The 19,131-nt window shown below is 36.1% G+C and overlaps 1 protein-coding gene across 5 annotated transcripts in view; it reads right to left on the reverse strand.

Annotated features, from left to right (window-relative positions):
* The window catches only part of RFC1 (replication factor C subunit 1), an 84,122-nt gene that overhangs the window by 44,170 nt on the left and 20,821 nt on the right, over window positions 1–19,131 (reverse strand). For all 5 annotated transcript variants that reach the window (XM_033856944.2, XM_033856940.2, XM_033856939.2 and 2 more), the window contains exons 3-4: window positions 18,771–18,846; window positions 15,760–15,882 (exon numbers count right to left, since the gene is read on the reverse strand). In XM_033856944.2, the coding sequence (XP_033712835.1) occupies window positions 15,760–15,882; window positions 18,771–18,846 (199 nt within the window). The remainder of the gene's footprint in view (window positions 1–15,759; window positions 15,883–18,770; window positions 18,847–19,131) is intronic.

Genomic DNA, 19,131 nt, shown 5'->3' on the forward strand with positions numbered 1-19,131 from the left:
GCGCCACAACTAACGAGCCTGCACTCTAGACCCCACGAGCCACAACTACTGAAGCCCACGGGCTTAGAGCCTGGGCTCTGCAAAAAGAGAAGCCACCGCAGTGAGAAGCCCGCGCACCGCAACGAAGACCCAACGCAGCCAAAAATAAATAAGTTAAATAAATAAAATTTAAAATAAATAAATAAAAACAGGGACTTCCATGGTGGTCCAGTGGGTAAGACCCCGCGCTTCCACTGCAGGGGGCACAGGTTCGATCCCTGGTCTGGGAACGAAGATCCCACATGCTGCACACCGAGGCCAAAAAAAAAACAAAACAAATGAACACGTACACAAAGATATATGTACAAAAATGCTTATCATGGCATTTGTCCATTCAAAAGTATGGAGGGCTTCCCTGGTGGCGCAGTGGTTGAGAGTCCGCCTGCCGATGCAGGGGACACGGGTTCGTGCCCTGGTCCGGGAAGATCCCACATGCCGCGGAGCGGCTGGGCCCGTGAGCCATGGCCACTGAGCCTGCGTGTCCGGAGCCTGTGCTCCGCAATGGGAGAGGCCACAACAGTGAGAGGCCCGCGTACCGCAAAAAAAAAAAAAAAAAGTATGGAGAACAGACTGCAAGAGGGCAAGAAAAGATGAAGGAAAAATTAAGGGACTAATACAGTTTAGGCAAAAAAGACAGCCTCAACTATGACAGTTGCACCAAAGATAGAGATAAGTGAACACTGTTTATAAAGTGAGAAAACAAATAACCTGAATACCTACTATTATGTTCAACCATGTAATGAATTATGCAGCAACAGAAAATTATAATGCATATCCATATTTACTGACATCAAGATATTCATATGTGTATTAAATGATAAAAGAGATATTACAAGAAGTTTAGTGATATATCTAAATCTACCCATCTATATATTTATAGATATGCTTTGAAATTCATGTTCAAAGATCTGAAAAGAATAAAATGTTATCAACTTTTATCTCTCGATAGGGGATTGTGGGTGATTTTTCATTTCTTTCATCGTATCTTTTTTATCTGTATATTACACTTCTCTTTCTTTTTAACCTACATCTAATATTTTACAACAAATTGACTATCTCCTAGAAACTCTCCGTCCCCTTGGCTTTCTGAGACAGAAGAGGTTTGGCTTTAGTTTCTCCCTCCTCTCCATTTTTCTTTGCTTACTTCTTTCATTATTTATTAGCATCTCTGCTTATTCTGTCACTAGCTTCAGGGACTTCATGGTATCTTTTTATCTAATTTATGATATAATTAGTTTATAATAGTTATCATTATTGAGCATTAAACTCCATGCCAGGTACTCTACCACATTCTTTATAATGCATCATCTTTAGTCAACTAGTTCTCTTATTCCATACATGGATTCCATTTTCCACATTCCTGGCAAACGCAGACTGGGCTTAAATACTTTCAAAATGGAGCAGTGTAATTCAACGTGACCTCCTCTTTCTTTGGTGAACAGCACTACTGTATTCTTTAGAAAAGTTCTTCCTTACATTAAGCCAAAACACTTCCCTGTGAATTCCACCTATTTTCCCTAATTAATCTTTTTTCCCATTCAGTGTTTGAAGACTGCCTTCGTTCTCTTCTTTAGCTCCTCTTCCCTACAAATGGTAAAGTTTCAAACCACTCACCACTTGGGTTATTGGAAAGATTAGATTTTTAAAAATCAAAGTGCCCAGTATAGTACCTCGCCATGTTATAATAAACATTCAATAAACAATAAAGCAGTATTCTCTGGTGAAAACAATACTGAACCAGAAGTCCAGAAAACTAAAATGCTAACCTGACTTCGGCTTTCTATTGTTATTTTGATTAATTATCTGGGATTCGTTGTCCTCTGCAAAATGTTGGACCAGACAAACTCTTTTAAGATTTTCCCTTCTATAGTTGTGAAAAATCTGTGGATAGTCACATAGATTTTGTAGCTACTATACTCAATACTGGTGAGAATGTGATAAGTCTGTACTAATATAAACACTAACTATGAAAGTGTAAACTACTGGGTTAGCCAAAACAGTTTGTTTGGGTTTTTCCGTAACATCTTACGAAAAACCCGAACGAACTTTTTGGTCAACCCAACAGTATGACTTTTCTAGAAAGCAATTTGGCAAAATATATCTAGAACCTTAAAGAAGTTCATAACCTTTAGCATAGTAATTCTTAGAGATAATAAGAGGTGCTGACAAACATTTATATACAAATATATTCATCACACTACTAAAAACATTAAAAATGTAGGCAACAAAAATAATTAAAACTGGAAGGGCTATATATACATTGTGATCTAGTCATACAATGAATTCATGCCGTCATAAAAAATTAAGCCCAAATTTCAAAGCTCAAAAAAAAATTATGAAAACAGTAAAAATAAGCTGGCAAAAAACCAAAAATGCATCACTTTGTTCTTTAGGTTAGCCTTAAACATCACTCCTAAAAGAGAGCTTCTTTCCATAGCCTTCTCTACTAGAGATCTTTTTACAATGGGTTTAAAGTTAACAATGTCTTCAAGCTACAGATCCCAAAAATACACTACATCTAAACACAGACATAACTTTATAAACATTTTCATAAATACTGAGTAAAAATGTAATTTTCAAGAAAAAATATGGAAATATTCTGCATGAAATTTCAAGTATGTTTTCACTGTACTAAGCAAAAATTATATACAAGGTGCTTTGTTCTCTACTAACCACAAAATAAATGGTTCTCCAAGTCCCCTTGGAAAGCAGGAGCAATTCTAGTGAAATACAGTTATGCAAAAAGGAAAAAAAAATATTGACTTGCTTGATTTAATGCTTATTTAGTGCCCTGTGATTTGTGAACTTCTCCACAGTCCTTATAGTTACATGAACCTGTAACTATAAGGCTGTGACCATCCTTATGTAAAATAAGTATTTTACGATTCTACACAGTGTGTAGACATGAAACATCCCAAATAAAGTTATGGTTGTTTTTCTTTTTTAACATTTGTTCTTGTTTCCTAATGAGCCTAAATTTGTTCTGCCTTGTCAGAAGCCAAAGGCAAAACTGTGTTCTCTTCTTCACATTAACTTAAAATAATGATAAATAGATCTAAGTCAAATTTCTGTGACCTAGTTGAAAATCATGGGCAACGGAACACTTAGAACCTCCCCCCAGGATATCTGACTCCTTATAAAAACACCATTTATTTTTATTTATATACAACATAACCTCAAATGTGGTAAGAATCACCACGTAAACTAGCATTATCCAACATACAGCAGAGGAATTGCCTGGAAGAGAAGATTGCTTTGCCACTCTGAGTTAGATACATTCATTTATTTAAAAGGATAACAAATGAAAGAGCAAGAAAATAATGTGCAGGTCTCTAAAAAAATCTAATTCTGAAGTTCCTACTGCTGAGAGTTTGGGATTCTAATTTTTTTCCCTCAGTGTGAAATACACAGAAACCAAATTAATGGAGACCATCCTAGAAGAATCTGGTTACAGAGATTAAAAATAATTTATTTTGCAACAAGTCAAAAACTAAAAAGGGAATCTGAGTCTTTAGAGCCTTTTTCTACTAACTTCCTTTTCAATACTTCCTTGAGTCAAAAATCCAAACTGTCATTTTGGTGTGGACATAGAGAAAGGTTCATATGCATATTCCAAGTCTTCAATAAATATTTGTTAATTAAGTGGTTGGAAAAGAAACTACACATATCATCTTTGCACCACTTATGGGGTGTGAGAATCGGACATTCTGGGGTGAATCACTGAATGATTTATGTGGTGAATCAGATATATTTCAGTATAATGAAATAAAACTGAAACTGCTCATCCTTAATCAAGAAATTTAGAGATATCATGATTCTTTACTAATAAATCCTCTTAGAATCAAATGGAGTCAGTTATATTTTAAGAATAAAATTACTTAATAATTCGTGAGGTCTGGTGAGGTAGCTAAGTAATGATATTTATCATTAAGAGAAAAAAGTACTGGCTTGTGCTGTGATGTTATCTACCACATAGAGTCCTCCCCAGAGCAGGAAGAACAGTCCATGGAAAGTCACAGCTGGTTTCAATTACTAAGAAAACAATGCAGGAGAAGAAAGTGGAACATTTTACTACTTAGTCACCTCCTTCCTCCATCTCCACTGCATCTCACAGGAAAAGAAAAAGGAGGTTCAGGGTTAGGGGAGGGAGGGCTTAGACAACTAGCCACAGGTACATTATCCAGAGCTTCTTACAACTCTAAAGCATGAAACCGGCAACAGAAGGAAAACTCGACTGACCGGAAGAGTTAAGGGAGTGGTTCAGCAATGCGATTCACCACTTCCATTCACATTCCACTTCCCCGCACATGAGAGGACATAACAATGCTGGTTTCTATGCTAAGACCAAGTATAAATCACCTGTATACTGTTTTATTAGTGCTTAATGACATTTTCATAACATAATCCTACTTCCTTAGCATTCTCAAATACAATCCTGTATCTCTCATACTTTCACAAGTACCTGACAACAAAATATGTGTCACCAGAAAACAACAGTCTGTTCATTTTCAAAGATGTTTCAGACACTCAATAATCATTCCAGATACTCTAGTGCTTCATTATTCACTATGTCCTTTTCAGTTCTCCTTCTTCATATGCCACTGAATTTTTTTTCAGGTCTCATAATATGCACTACTGAAAGGGGACTGAAGAGCAAACTAGGGAAAAAAGACTACAAGAAAGCACCTAGCTCTTATAATGATGCCTCAGTCAAAGTGAATTTGGGAATGAACTTGCTAAAGGATATCAGTGACCTTGAATCATCATATAAAATGGAAGAAGTCTCTAAAGATTAAAGAGGAGAAGTGGAGTCCTAATTGTCAAAAAGAGAAAGGCAGATCCCCAACTACAGAAATATAGAAGGAGAAAGGTTTGGTTACAGTTCTACACAACAATATCAAGAGCAGGGCAAAAAGAGAGTATCTACAGATAGCCAACAGTCACATGAAAAGATGCTCAACATGGCTATTAGAGAAATGCAAATCAAAACTACAATGAGATATCACCTCACACCAGTTAGAATGGCCATCATTAAAAAGTCAACAAATAACAAATTCTGAAGAGGGGGTGGAGAAAAGGGAACCCTTCTACACTATTGGTGGGAATGTAAGTTGGTGCAACCACTATGGAAAACAGCATGGAGGTTCCTCAGAAAACTAAAAATAGAACTACCGTATGAACCAGCAATCCCACTTCTGGGCATATATCTGACAAAACTATAATTCAGAAAGATACATGCACCCCAGTGTTCACAGCAGCACTATTCACAACAGCCAACACATGGAAACAAACTAAATGTCCATCGACAGATGAATGGATAAAGATGTGGTACATATACACAATGGAATACTACTCAGCCATAAAAAAGAATGAAATAATGCCATTTGCAGCAACATGGATGCAACTAGAGATTATCATACTAACTGAAGTAAGTCAGAAAGAGAAAGACGAATACCATATGATACCACTTATATGTGGAATCTAAAATGACACAAATGAACTCATCTACAAAACAGAAACAGACTCACAGACATAGAGAACAGACTTGTTGTTGCCAAGGGGGAGGGGGGTGAGGGAGGGATGGAGCGGGAGTTTGGGGTTAGCAGATGCAAACTATTATATATAGAATAGATAAACAACAAGGTCCTACTGTATAGCACAGTAAGCTATATTCAGTATCCTGTGATAAACCATAATGGAAAAGAATATGAAAAAGAATGTACATATATGTATAACTGAATTACTTTGCTGTATAGCAGAAATTAACACATTATAAATCAACTATACTTCAATAAAAGATTAAAATAAAAAACAAACAAAAACCAAAAAGAGAGTATTTAACAGAAGCAGACAGAGGTTCACTGAGATTAAACTATGCTGGCCTGAGCCGTCATTTATTCTTTAGGACTAGTAGATGAGATGAATATTAGAAACAGGGATGTCTGGACTGTAACAAAGCATCTACCAAATTGTCTTCCGATAGGCTATGGCAGGGTTTTTAACCTCTGCATTACTGACATCTTGAGCCAAATAATTGTTGTAGGGGGCTCTCTGGTGCACTGTAGGATGTTTAGTAGCAACTCTGGCCTCTACCAACTAGATGCCACAGCATCCGCCAGTTGTGATAACCAAAAATAGCACTCCAGATATGCCAGATTTTTTGCTGCAAGGCAAAATCACCCTTGACTAAGAAGCACTGATTTATGGCAAGATGGAGAAATACAAGATACGTAACAGTGGTTTCTGAGATTCATAACTAATTGCAAAGCTCTTCAGAAGAAACTGAAAAGCTGTATCCAGGATGCTGATATTCGATCATGTCAATTTTGAAAAAGGTTTCTTTACATGTCCCTTAATACTAAACAATTTTACTAATGATTCAGAAAGAAATACACAGATAGGTTCATCAAATCTGTAGAAGATATGAAATCAGATGATATAAAAAATAAGTGGATGAGGGGCATCCAAAGAACTACAGGATTCTTTCACACTGAAGCTTTGTGCAACCTTAGATTGAAAATTGATTCTTTGAGAGTAAGTTTTCTTAAAGCAAGTCAGCTCTGATATAAGGTAGTTTTGAAGATCAAATGAGACAGATAGGAAATATAAGCCATATAATAAATAATGTTATTCCATTCCATGAAGTCAGTATAAAAGTGTTTTGAAAAAAATTTATAATAGTATACAAGACAAAATTTATGTTAACATTATTAAGGTCGAATTCTCCCTGCCTTTCACATGGACACAGAGGTTTCAAGTAAAGTAAGAGATTCCTACACAGATGATACTGTAATTAAGAAAATACAAGGTACGATACAATACTAGGTAGTATTAATCTGGTGTAAGTAAATCTGTGAAAGTTTATAAATTGAATTTTTTAAAGTAGATTTTCCTCTTTCTATAAGTTAGAAAGTAGTGAATAATGCACATGAAATAGCACTACTGATTTCCAAACTTCACATTATTCTCCTTTCTAGTATACACAATACCTAAATCTCCATGTTAAATCCTACCAAAACCTTTGACGTTTATCTCAAATTTCTCTCTCTCCCAGGAAATGTTTCCTGAACTTCCAAAATAAAAGTTACCTCTCTCATGCCCAAATATCCTTGGAAGATATTTTTATCACTGTTAATTGTTTCCTTGTATTACAATTTTTATGTAAAAGGCTTATCTCCCCAGTAGAATTTAAGCCCTTGAAGACAGGGCTGAACTTTATTCTCTTATCTATTTCATAGATTGTCCAGTATGCTGTTGGGCACAAACAGTGAACAATCGCGTTTGTTAAATAAATAAATCAGTGAGAATTTAATATTGTTAAATGAAACTATTCAAATGTAAAATTAAAAAAAAAAAAGATAACAGAATCAGAATACAAAACCCTGGAAGCTAACAAGATAAAAACGTAAGAGTTTCAGAAAAAAATTTTCAGAAAAAAAATTTAATAAGGATAAACATAAAGTCCCTTTTCTGGACCTGAGAAGCACAAAGTGGAACCCCCTTCTATTCTTCATAATACAGGTGAATAAACTACACCCTTAAAACAAATGCCACTTAACCTCAAGAAATTCTATTCTCTTTTAAGTGATAATATTCTTCATTGTGAATTGTCCACTTATTGATGGTTAAATATGTTCTATTACAATGAAGCATAAACAAGTATGTTCACATCAATAATCCAATATCCAAAATAAGAGTATGAGAAAAATTAAATGCATACTATTAAAATTCACTATGCAGAAGTTTAAAAGAATGAGATAGGAATCTTTCTGTATTGAAAGAGAGAGAGGCTGAGGGGTGGGGAGGGAGGGAGGGGAGAAAAGGAGAGAAGGAAGGAGGAAGGGAAGGAGACATTAAGTTATGAAAAAGCAAGTTGCAGAGATGTTACAAGATGCCACTCTCAAATACGTGTATATATGTAAATATACATGTGTGTATATATATATATTTTTTAAATTTATATAGCTATGTAGGGCAAAAGGGATGGACGAAGGAATGGAACATTTTTTATCTGAATTGTTTCTTTTTCAGTGAGAATGTGTTACTTAGGTAATTCTGAATAATATTAATCTAAATACTCATCCTCAAAAATCTAAACTTAGTTTCTTTTATAGTCTTATAAAAACTATAAATATTAATAGTATTATTAATTTTTTAATATTGATTTTAAATCCATATTAATTTTTGAACAAGTATAATGAAAGAAATATAATACACAGTTCTTAGGTTTCCTCTCACTTCAAGGAAATTCTCTGTCTCAGCCACACTGGGTTTCCCTGAAAATATCTAAGAGAAGTTCTCTATCCTATACAGAAATCTATTCCTATTTATCTGGTACACAAAGCTGTATGTCACTAAAAATTAGCACACACATTCCCCAATAATATTTTCTGCTGCTATTTTCCCGAGTCACAAGTCACTGATATTACATGGTAACCTGGAGAACACCACATTCCCAACTTTTTCCCACTTAATGTCCCCAAAATAATTATAACTTCAAGAACACTATCAGCCTATGGAATTATATGCTCAATAAAAATTACCGGTCATAACAACCCACAGAATGGGAGAAAATATTTGTAAATGAAGCAACGAACAAGGGATTAATCTCCAAAATATACAAACAGCTCCTGTTTGGACTTTTTTTTAATACAATACAAAAAAAAAAACAGCTCAATCAGAACACCGGCAGAAGATCTAGCTAGACATTTCTCCAAAGAAGACATAAAGAGGGCCAAAAATCACATGAAAAGATGCTCAACATCACTAACTACTAGAGAAATGCAAATCAAAACAACAATGAGGTACCACCTCACACCAGTCAGAATAGCCATCATTAAAAAGTCTATAGGGCTTCCCTGGTGGCGCAGTGGTTGAGAGTCCGCCTGCCGACACAGGGGACACGGGTTCGTGCCCCGGTCTGGGAAGATCCCACATGCCACGGAGCGGCTGGGCCCGTGAGCCATGGCCGCTGAGCCTGCACATCCGGAGCCTGTGCTCCGCAACAGGAGGGGCCACAGCAGTGAGAGGCCTGCATACCACAAAAAAAAAAAAAAAAAAAAAAAGTCGGGGCTTCCCTGGTGGCGCAGTGGTTGAGAGTCTGCCTGCGGATGCAGGGGACACCGGTTCGTGCCCCAGTCTGGGAAGATCCCATATGCCTCGGAGCAGCTGGGCCCGTGAGCCATGGCCGCTGAGCCTGTGCTCCGCAAAAAAAAAAAAAAAAAAAAAAAAAAAAAAAAAGTCTAAAAATAACAAATGCTGAAGAGAGGGTAGAGAGATGGAGAAAGTGTGGAGAAAAGGAAACCCTCCTACACTGTTGGTGGGAATGTAAACTGGTACAACCATTATGGAGAACAGTAAGGAGGTTCCTTAAAAAATTACATATAAAACTACCATATTATCTGGCAATCCCACTCCTGGGCATATATCTGGAGAAAACCATAATTTGAAAAGATGCATGCACCCCAATGTTCATTGCACCATTATTTACGATAGCCAAGACATGGAAGCAACCTAAATGTCCATTGACAGAGGAGTGGATAAAAAGATGTGGTACATATATATGATGGAATACTACGCAGCCATAAAAAAGAATGAAATAATGCCATTTGCCACAACACGGATGGACCCAGAGATTGTCATACTAAGTGAAGTAAATCAGACAAAGACAAATATCACATGATATTGCTTATATGTGGAATCCAAAAAAATGGTACAGATGAACTTATTTACAAAACAGAAAAAGAGTCACAGATGTAGAAAACAAACTTATGGTTACCCAGGGGGCAAGTGGGGAGGGGATAAATTGGGAGATTGGGATTGACATATACACACTACTATGTATAAAAGAGATAACTAATAAGGACCTACTGTATAGCACAGGGAACTAGACTCAATATTCTGTTATGACCTGTATGGGAAAAGAATCTAAAAATGAGTGGAGACATATATATATGCGCATATATTCACTTTGCTGTACACGTGAAACTAACACAACATTGTAAATCAACTATACACCAATAAAAAATTTTTTTAAATTACCCGTCATAAACAATTCTCAAGATTGGGAAAAGCCCCACCATTTTCAACCAAACACAAGCAGCCCCTGATGAAACTGCATAATAAAAGGTCACCTGTGTCAAACAAAACTCAAGGTCTCTCACTTCATTAAACAACTAAAAGTAAACATATTTACCCAGTACGACAAGTATTTGGATTTTTACCAACCTACAAGAACATTTTACTACAGTCAATGGTTAGCTATGAAGATATGTATAAGCAATTTTTTTTCTTTTCCTGTAATATGAGAAACTAATGTAGTTAAAGTACTTTAAAAATCAATAAGGGATTTCCCTGGCAGTCCAGTGGTTAAGACTTTGCCTTCCAATGCAGGGGGGTGCAGGTTCGATCCCTGGTCGGGGAGCTAAGATCTCACATGCCTCGCGGTCAAAAAACCAAAACATAAAACCGAAGCAACACTGTAACAAATCCAACAAAGACTTTAAAAATAGTCCGCATCAAAAAAAATCTTTAAAAAAATCAATACATAATAGAAGACAAATTTAATCAAACAAAGTGATGATGAAAAGTGTGTCATGGAGCTAAATGATAAGCCTAAAGATCTGTATAACAATATAGCCTAAAGAACTGTGTAATAGTACAACCAAAAGCACCTGAAGTAGGTTAAGTAGGTTATTTTCTTTTCTTTTTTAACTTTTTAAATTAATTTTTATTGGAGTATAGTTGCTTAGTAGGTTATTTTCTAAAGTTAGGTTATTTCCAAGACTTCCTTGGTGGTCCAGTGGGTAAGACTCTGCACTCCCAACACAGGGGACCCAGGTTCAATCCCTGGTCGGGGAACTAGATCCCACATGCATGCCACAACTAAGAAGTCCACAGGCCACAACTAAGAGCCCACATGGAGCAACTAAGACCCAGTACACCCAAAGTAAATAAATAAATAAATATTTTAAAATAAATAAATAAAGTAAGGTTATTTCCTAAGTACGTTTCTCATTGTTTATAAAGAACTGTGCAACAGGAATAAAATGCAAGCCACCTTTTTAAAAAGGAAAAAGAAACAGATGAAATTAATTTTAATAATATATTTCACTTATCCTAACATATTCAGATTATTATTTCAACATGTAATCAATGCTAAAAAATTATTAATAAGATAATTTATCCTTTTTTTTGTAGTAAGTCTTTGAAATCTATACTTCACAAGTAAAACATTCTGAATTTCGGCTAATCATATTTCAAGTGCTCAACAGCCATATGTAGTAGTTCCCATACTGGACAAAGAACATCTATAACATAAGTGGGCCAAATACAATTTCTAAATTTCTAAAGCACAGTTATATAATCAAAAAAAGCCCTAAGTATCTAAGCAAAAGCAAATGTCTTTAGCATAATCTTAAAGGCAGATGTAGGTGTACGATCAGGTCAAAATATAATAATAACAGTTAATACTTACTGAGCATTTCAGTAATGTGACAGACACTATTTTAATTGCTTTTCAAGCATTATCTCATTTGATCAAGCACAAAGGCCTCTGATGTAGGTACTAGTAATACCCCATTTTACAAACAAGGAAACTAAGACACAGGGAAGGTAAATGAAGGTTTAACCCAGGCAGGAGGTTTTACTCAAGAGCTCATGTTCTTAAACACTACGCATGCTATGCTGTAAGGAAAAAAAACAGTTGGTTTATAAAAGATAAAATATGGAATAGTAAAGAAAATTGTTTCTTCTGGAATTAACAGGTTTTTAAAACTGAATCATATCATATAATCCTTTTCCACAAGAAGCTCCAAACTCCAAAAAAAAAAAAAGTACAATTTTATTACCACAAATATTTTATTTAACCTTATACTGATAAATTGTTGTTGTGGGTTTTTTTTTTTTTTTTGGCCACGTGGCATGTGGGATCTTAGTTCCCCTTACCAAGGATCGAACCCATGCCCCCAGAATTGGAAGCATGAAGTCTTAACCACTGGACCTCCAGGCAAGTCCCAATATACTGATAAATATTTATTTCTACAATATGAATACTTATTCATAATCAGCATTGAAATTTTGTATGTAGTTTTAGCTTTAAAAAAAAGAATAAAAGAATTATTTTATGGTCAAGAAATTTCTAGTTAGTTTATTAATTTCAAGAAGCTGCACTTTTCTTTTTGTGAAACTCATTATATTTCTGATTTTATTATGCTAATTTTATTGCAGACTTCTTTTTAACCGTCTCATTCTCTTTTATGATGGGAAGGAAAAGGGCTTTTCTCCCATTCACCTATCATTCCAAGGCATAAAAAAGTATGAGAAGATAAAACAGGCAAAAAAACAGCTAACTTCTTTCCTGTATCTCAAATCCAGGAAAAAGCAGAATACTATGTAATACTGAACATCATATGAGATAGATATACTGTACCCCAAGAATTTTTGCTAAGACAAGATGACAACATTCACTTTCACATGTACATATCCTTGGCAGGGTAATATAAATACTGTCTAATGGTCATAAAAATTTCAGATAAGATGATAGTTAGTTATCTTTTCAGAAAATAACATTCGAAAATACCTGGTCTGAAATAAACAGTCCCATGTTAAAGAAAACCTGTGATCAGAGCTTAAATTGTTTGACCCTTCTGTGTACCTAAAATCACAAGATAACGATAGCCTTGATCCACAGTTGAAGGCCATCGCTGTCTGCACACTAACTTTGACGTTTTCAGGGTGTCACTGGAAAGCTTGATCACACCACCTTCAGTTACATAATAAACCTATCACCATACTGGTTTTAGTATCCCTCCCACATATTCAAAACTTGACAAAGGTGGCCAGATGTAAGAGGGAGCCTTTTAATGGAAGAGCGCATTTGCACAACGTGCCTGAACAGATATTTAGCAACAGAACAGAAAGGTTCAAGAGTCAATCTGCCACAGGCCATAATGAAGAAATTTATCTCAGCTTCCAGAAAATATGTTCATGTCACTTAGATTTTCTCTTTGGTCATTTGAACAACTTTATCAAATATGTAAATGTTTCAGAGAGCCTACAAAGCTTCATCTGTGGGCTTCTTTCATTTTTATTTTTTCCTTTTGACAGCCTGTTATTTATGTTTCAGGCACTGGGTCTGGCCCTTTCATATGCATCATCCCATTTTTTCCCAACTAGCCTATTCAGTTAGTGTTTCTACTTTACAGAAAGGGAGACAGACTCACTGCCCTTTAGCCCAGTCACACAGCTGTTAGATGGGAACTAAGGATGTACCCTCCAGGCAGGGCTTCTGACCTTCCAGTCTCAGCTTCCTTCTACAACTCAAGGACTTCTTTCCTGTTTCATTCCCTACTTATTGACCAATTTATCTACCATGAGTACCTTCATACTCTCAAGTAACAGCCCATACATGAAAGCAAATTCCAATAACATTAAAACATTAAAGGTGGGGATTCCCTGGTGGCTCAGTGGTTAAGAATCGGCAGGGGACACAGGTTTGAGCCCTGGTCCGGGAAGATCCCACATGCTGCGGAGCAACTAAGCCTGTGCACCACAACTACTGAGCCTTTGCTCTAGAGCCCGCGAGCCAAAACTATTGAGCCCACGCCCCACAACTACTGACGCTGCGCGCCTAGAGCCCGTGCTTCGCAACAAGAGAAGCAACTGCAATGAGAAGCCAGCGTACCGCAACAAGAGTAGCCCCCGCTCGCTGCAACTAGAGAAAGCCCGCATGCAGCAGCAAAGACCCAATGCAGTCAAAAATAAATAAATAAAATAAAAAATTTTTAATTATATTAAAAAAACCATTAAAGGTTAATTGTATGGTATGTGAATTATATCTCAATAAAGTTGATGTTAGGGGCTTCCCTGGTGGCTCAGTGGTTGAGAGTTCGCCTGCCGACGCAGGGGACACGGGTTCGTGCCCCGGTCCGGGAGGATCCCACATGCCGCGGAGCGGCTGGGCCCGTGAGCCATGGCCGCTGAGCCTGCGCGTCCGGAGCCTGTGCTCCGCAGCGGGAGAGGCCACAACAGTGAGAGGCCCGCGTACGCAGGAAAAAAAAAAAAAAAAAAAAAAAGCTGATGTTAAAAAATAAAAAAATTTTACATGTAAGCATGCTAATAACATCAGCTCTCTAATTATCCTAATAGTAAACCATAGATAGCATGGCTGAATGAAGCCCATAGGTAATCCAAAAACCTAACCTATAACTCATCCCCAAAATGTTTATAGATCAGTCCCTAACTATTGCTAACTTTTAAGACTCTCATTACTTCACTCGTAGATTACCATAAATGCCTCAGCCTCCCCAATTATGATTTTTCTATTCTCCTTCCCACCTTAAATACTCGCAATCACTCTTAAATACTAGCAATCACTCTTAAATACTATTTTCATCATTCTATATCTGTTCAAAAACTTTAATGGTTCCCTTTTCCCTGCTATGTGGAATTCCTCTGCCTAGCTTTCAAGATCTTCCCTAACCTGGCTTCATCACCTCTCATTATTCCTCATCATGTGGGCAAGCAATCTCTTCAGTGTCCTGCGAATACATCAAGCCTTGTGCTGGATGCTGTGCTTTAAATAATCCCATCTTGTTAACCACACATGTTCTTTCCCTCCATCATGGGCTCATCCATCAAGGGTTAGATCAAATCTTACCCTCTCCATGAAGCCCTCTCCCTGACTATTGTATATTGCAGCCTCAGGCAATTCCTATAGTACTTAGGAGTCTTTAATCATCTTTGTATCCCAGCACCTAGTATCTAGGACAGAAAAGACAATCAATAAATGTCTGTTGAATGTAAGTTGTAACATGCTGTGTCAAAATAATTGTGGTTTTTACCCTGTCTCTTCAAACCAGGTGTATTCACTTCACTAGCAATACAAGTAGCAGAGTGCTAAAAATAATGGTGTCAGAGGTTTTCCTTAAGATGAACAAACTAATGAGGTATCAGATGCTCTCATGGCCCCTTTAAGCAATTTCTATATAGGAACTGATAAAACAGGTTCTGTGAATTTGAAGATGGTCTCCTCTAGGAGTTAACAATGCTAAAATCTAAATGACTTTATAATGAACCCATCTAAGTGTTTTTTCCTAAGATGACAATATAATTCAGGGTTCCTCACCATAAAAGAATACTATCTATGAAACAATTATTTATACTATGATATCTTAAGATTAGTGTACATTTATAAATGTCTTATTTTCTGACCACTCAAAACAGCTCAAATAAATATAAATACAATAACAATCATTTTTTTTTAAAGCCAATGCTAAAATCTTTCGTGTCACCAGAGAATATAAGGAATTTAGGTCACATCTGTGCTAGATTATAAAGCACAAATATGAATAGTCATTATATACTTCGATTGTTATGACTTTAACACCCAAGATAAAAAAACTTACATTAAAAAGTTTTAAAACAACCCAATAATATTTGAATATATGATTCAAGACAGAGCTTCAACATATATGCTTCAATATACAGCACTTTAAAAAAATTCTAAGAACCAATTCCCCTGTAATTGGCCCTTAACTCACAGAAAATGCCAAAGATAATTACAACCTTCCCCTGGTAAATATAATTCCACAAACCAAAAAAGGCAACAGAAATTCAGTTCAAAGTGAAGGAGGTACATTTAGATACCAACGAGAAGCTCAAGAACATAACACACACTGCGCTTTTTTCTAAAACAATAAACATATTCGGTACCCTTACCTGTTTCTGAAATGTATGTAACAGGATCCTGGTGTCGAATTTTAGCAGGTTTAGAAGACAGTGGCAATTTTTCTGGTCGCTTTTTGGAGTTTTTTACCTGCACTGTCTCCTCTGATTCTGAATCTAAATGAGAGGAAAATTAAAACTTTGAAAAGAAATAGTATAATATAGTGTGTTTTTAAAGTGGGTTTTTTTGTTTTGTTTGTTTTTTGGCTGTGCCATCCATCTTTCAGGATCTTAGTTCTCCGACCAGGGATCAAACCTGGGCCCACAGCAGTAAAAGCACCAAGTCCTAACCACTGGACCACCACGGAATTCCCTTAAAGCGGTTATTATTAACCAATTCCTCAAGACCCTTTTCAAGGCAAATCTCTTTTATAAATTCTCATAGGTTGCCTTCTATCCAGTGTTAAGCCTTTGTATTACTTTTCTGTTGCTGCTGTGACAAATCACCACAAACTTAGTGGCTTAAAACAACACAAATGGGGAATTCGCCGGTGGTCCAGTGGTTAGGACTCCGTGCTTCCACTGCAGGGGTCACGGGTTCTATCCCTGGTCAGGGAACTAACCTCGCATGCCGCATGAAGCAGCCAAAAAAAACAACAAACCAACACAAATGTATTATCTCACTGTTCTGGAGGTTGGAAATCCAATTTGGGTCTCACTGGGCTAAAATCAAGCATCAGGATGGCTGTGATCCTTTCTGGATACTATAGGGAAGAATCCATTTCCTCACCTTTCTAGTTTCTAGTGACTGCTAGCATTCCTTAGCTCATGGCCCCCACTTCCTCCATCTTCAAAGCCTGCAACATTAGGCAAAGTCCTTCTCATGCTGCCATCTCTCTAATTCTCTAACCTTCTTCCATAGTCAATCTCTCTCTAAATCTCTTCTTCTGCCTTCCTCTTCTTTGTGACCACATTGGGCCCATCCAGATAATCTCCCTACTTTAAGATCATCTGATTATCAACCTTAATGTCACCTACAATTTTAATTCCCTTTTGCCACGTAACCTAACATATACACAGGTTCTAGTAACTAGGGTGTGGACATCTTTGGGGGCCATTATTCTGTCTACCACAATCTAATCACCCAGAGCACTTAAATATAAATCAAGACAAAGTATAAATACCTAGTATACGTCTGGTACACAACAGAGGAGTTTCAGAAACTTTAGTGTCCTTCCTCTTCCTCTCACCATGCATTTTTAAATCCTGTCTCATATTGTTCTAAAATGTATCAAACAATTAAATTTCCACTCTCCCAAAAGATGGAAACTCCTGAGAAATGGTGATATGTACTTATTTCAAATTCTTTACAATTCTATACAGCAGTAAAAGACTCACGATAAACACTCAAGTACTTTTAGAAAATGAGTCAGAATCTTTGCTACCACTGTCAAAATCCTAACAATCTATAAATGCTTCCTTAGGTTACATTTCTAACTTTAAGAATTCATACCAAATAGATCTTCTCCAAAAAAAGCAAAACCTAAAACTTCCTGAGTTCTACTATTATTTTAACATATCATAAAAGGCATGCATAAAAGTGTATGTTCCCTATCTTAAAAGGATAGTTGATCCTTGAACACGGGTTTGAATTGCACATGTCTACTTATACACAGATTTTTTTCAATAAATACATTGGAAAAGCTTTTGGAGATTTGCAACAATTTGAAAAAAGAGACAAACCACGTAGCCTAGAAATATCGAAAAAGTTAATTAAAAAGTATGTTATGAATGCATAAAATATATGTAGATACTAGTCTATCCCTACATAGGTATAAGGTGATCTTTAATATAAAATTAATGTGTTAGTTTTCTGTTTTGTAATTTTGCTTTCAAAGAATCACATTACTATACAGTATGCTTCTCTATAACTGGAGAAACTGCATATCAGCCTATCTATCATCACAGGTGAGTTTTTTTTAATGTAACAATGTTTCCAATACTGTATTATGAATATGACTGTAATACTGTATGCCAAAATTTTATAACAGATTCATTCATTAGTGCATAGGCTAGGCTATCATGAAGCAATTGTATCAACAACACTAGGCTACCATAAAGCAATCATACTGCTGCTTCTTCATTATTAATGTATGAATCGTTGTATCTGTAAATAAATACGAACTTCCTTTTCACATTATCTTTTCATTTTTGATGTCTAGCATTAGTAATACATATAACATCTACAGTCTTTTGTATCATATTAGACAATGTTGATGTAGGTACTAAGAGATGATTCATCTTGTAAACAGATGACATAAACTTACGGTATCAAAAACACAGTACAGTACTGTAAAGGTATTTTCTCTGCCTTAAGATTCTCTTAATAACACTTTCTTTTCTCTAGCTTACTTATTGTAAGAATATAGTAAAAATATATATATAACATACAAAATATGTATTAATTGACTTTTTATGTTATTGACAAGGCTTCTGATCAGCAGTAGGCCATTAGTACTTAAGTTTTGCAGGGAGTCAAGTTATATGCAGATTTTCAACTACAAGGGGGGTTGAAGCCCCAACCCTTGCATTATTCAAGGGTCAACTGTATATTCAAAGTTTTTAAATTGTGTTTGTTCCTTTTTAACTGCAACAAAAAAGGACCAGATCAAAAGCACAAAAATTATATTTTAGATCTTTGTTTCTAAAGCAACATTTTACGGCACTATTTTTCAAATTCAGTTTCTAATAACCTCAGCTGAAAGAGAAGTTAATATGAATATTTAAAAAAATAAACATACCATATTCAAAGTAAGTTTCAGACATGCTGTATATACTATCTCCCCTCCCGAACAAAACTTTAATATATTAACATATTTCGGCTCTGATAAATTCTGTAGTGTAATAAAGTTGTTTTCAACTTTACTAGAACATAGAACCCTCTTCTCACAGCACCTGTTAACATCATAGAGAGCTGTGTGTCTCAGAACATCAGTCTGGAAAACACTGTTCTAACAGATATAAAGTAGTTTTTAAACTTGAAAGCTCCTCAAAAGAAATATTACCTGAATCATAGATGATCCTCTTTTTCTTGTTTGGTTGCTTCTGTTTGAAGTCATCTTCTTTACAAGAACGATTTACCTATAAACATCACAGTATAATTAGAACACAGAGAAGACCATATAACTTAGCTGTTTTTTCCTCATTAGATTTGGGCTCAATAGTTCACAACTAGAGGAACGCTGCCCCCCCAGGAAACATTTCTGCTTGTCATAACTGGGGTGAGGGTGTTACTGGCATATAGTGGGTAGACGAGGGATACTACTAAACATCCTGCAATGCACAGGACAACGAAGAATTATCTCCACAACGAAGAATTATCCTGCCCCAAATGTCAGTAATGCCCAAATTAGGCTAAAGGACAGG

Source organism: Tursiops truncatus, chromosome 5, assembly GCF_011762595.2.
Source record: "Tursiops truncatus isolate mTurTru1 chromosome 5, mTurTru1.mat.Y, whole genome shotgun sequence".
NCBI classification, from domain to species: domain Eukaryota; kingdom Metazoa; phylum Chordata; class Mammalia; order Artiodactyla; family Delphinidae; genus Tursiops; species Tursiops truncatus.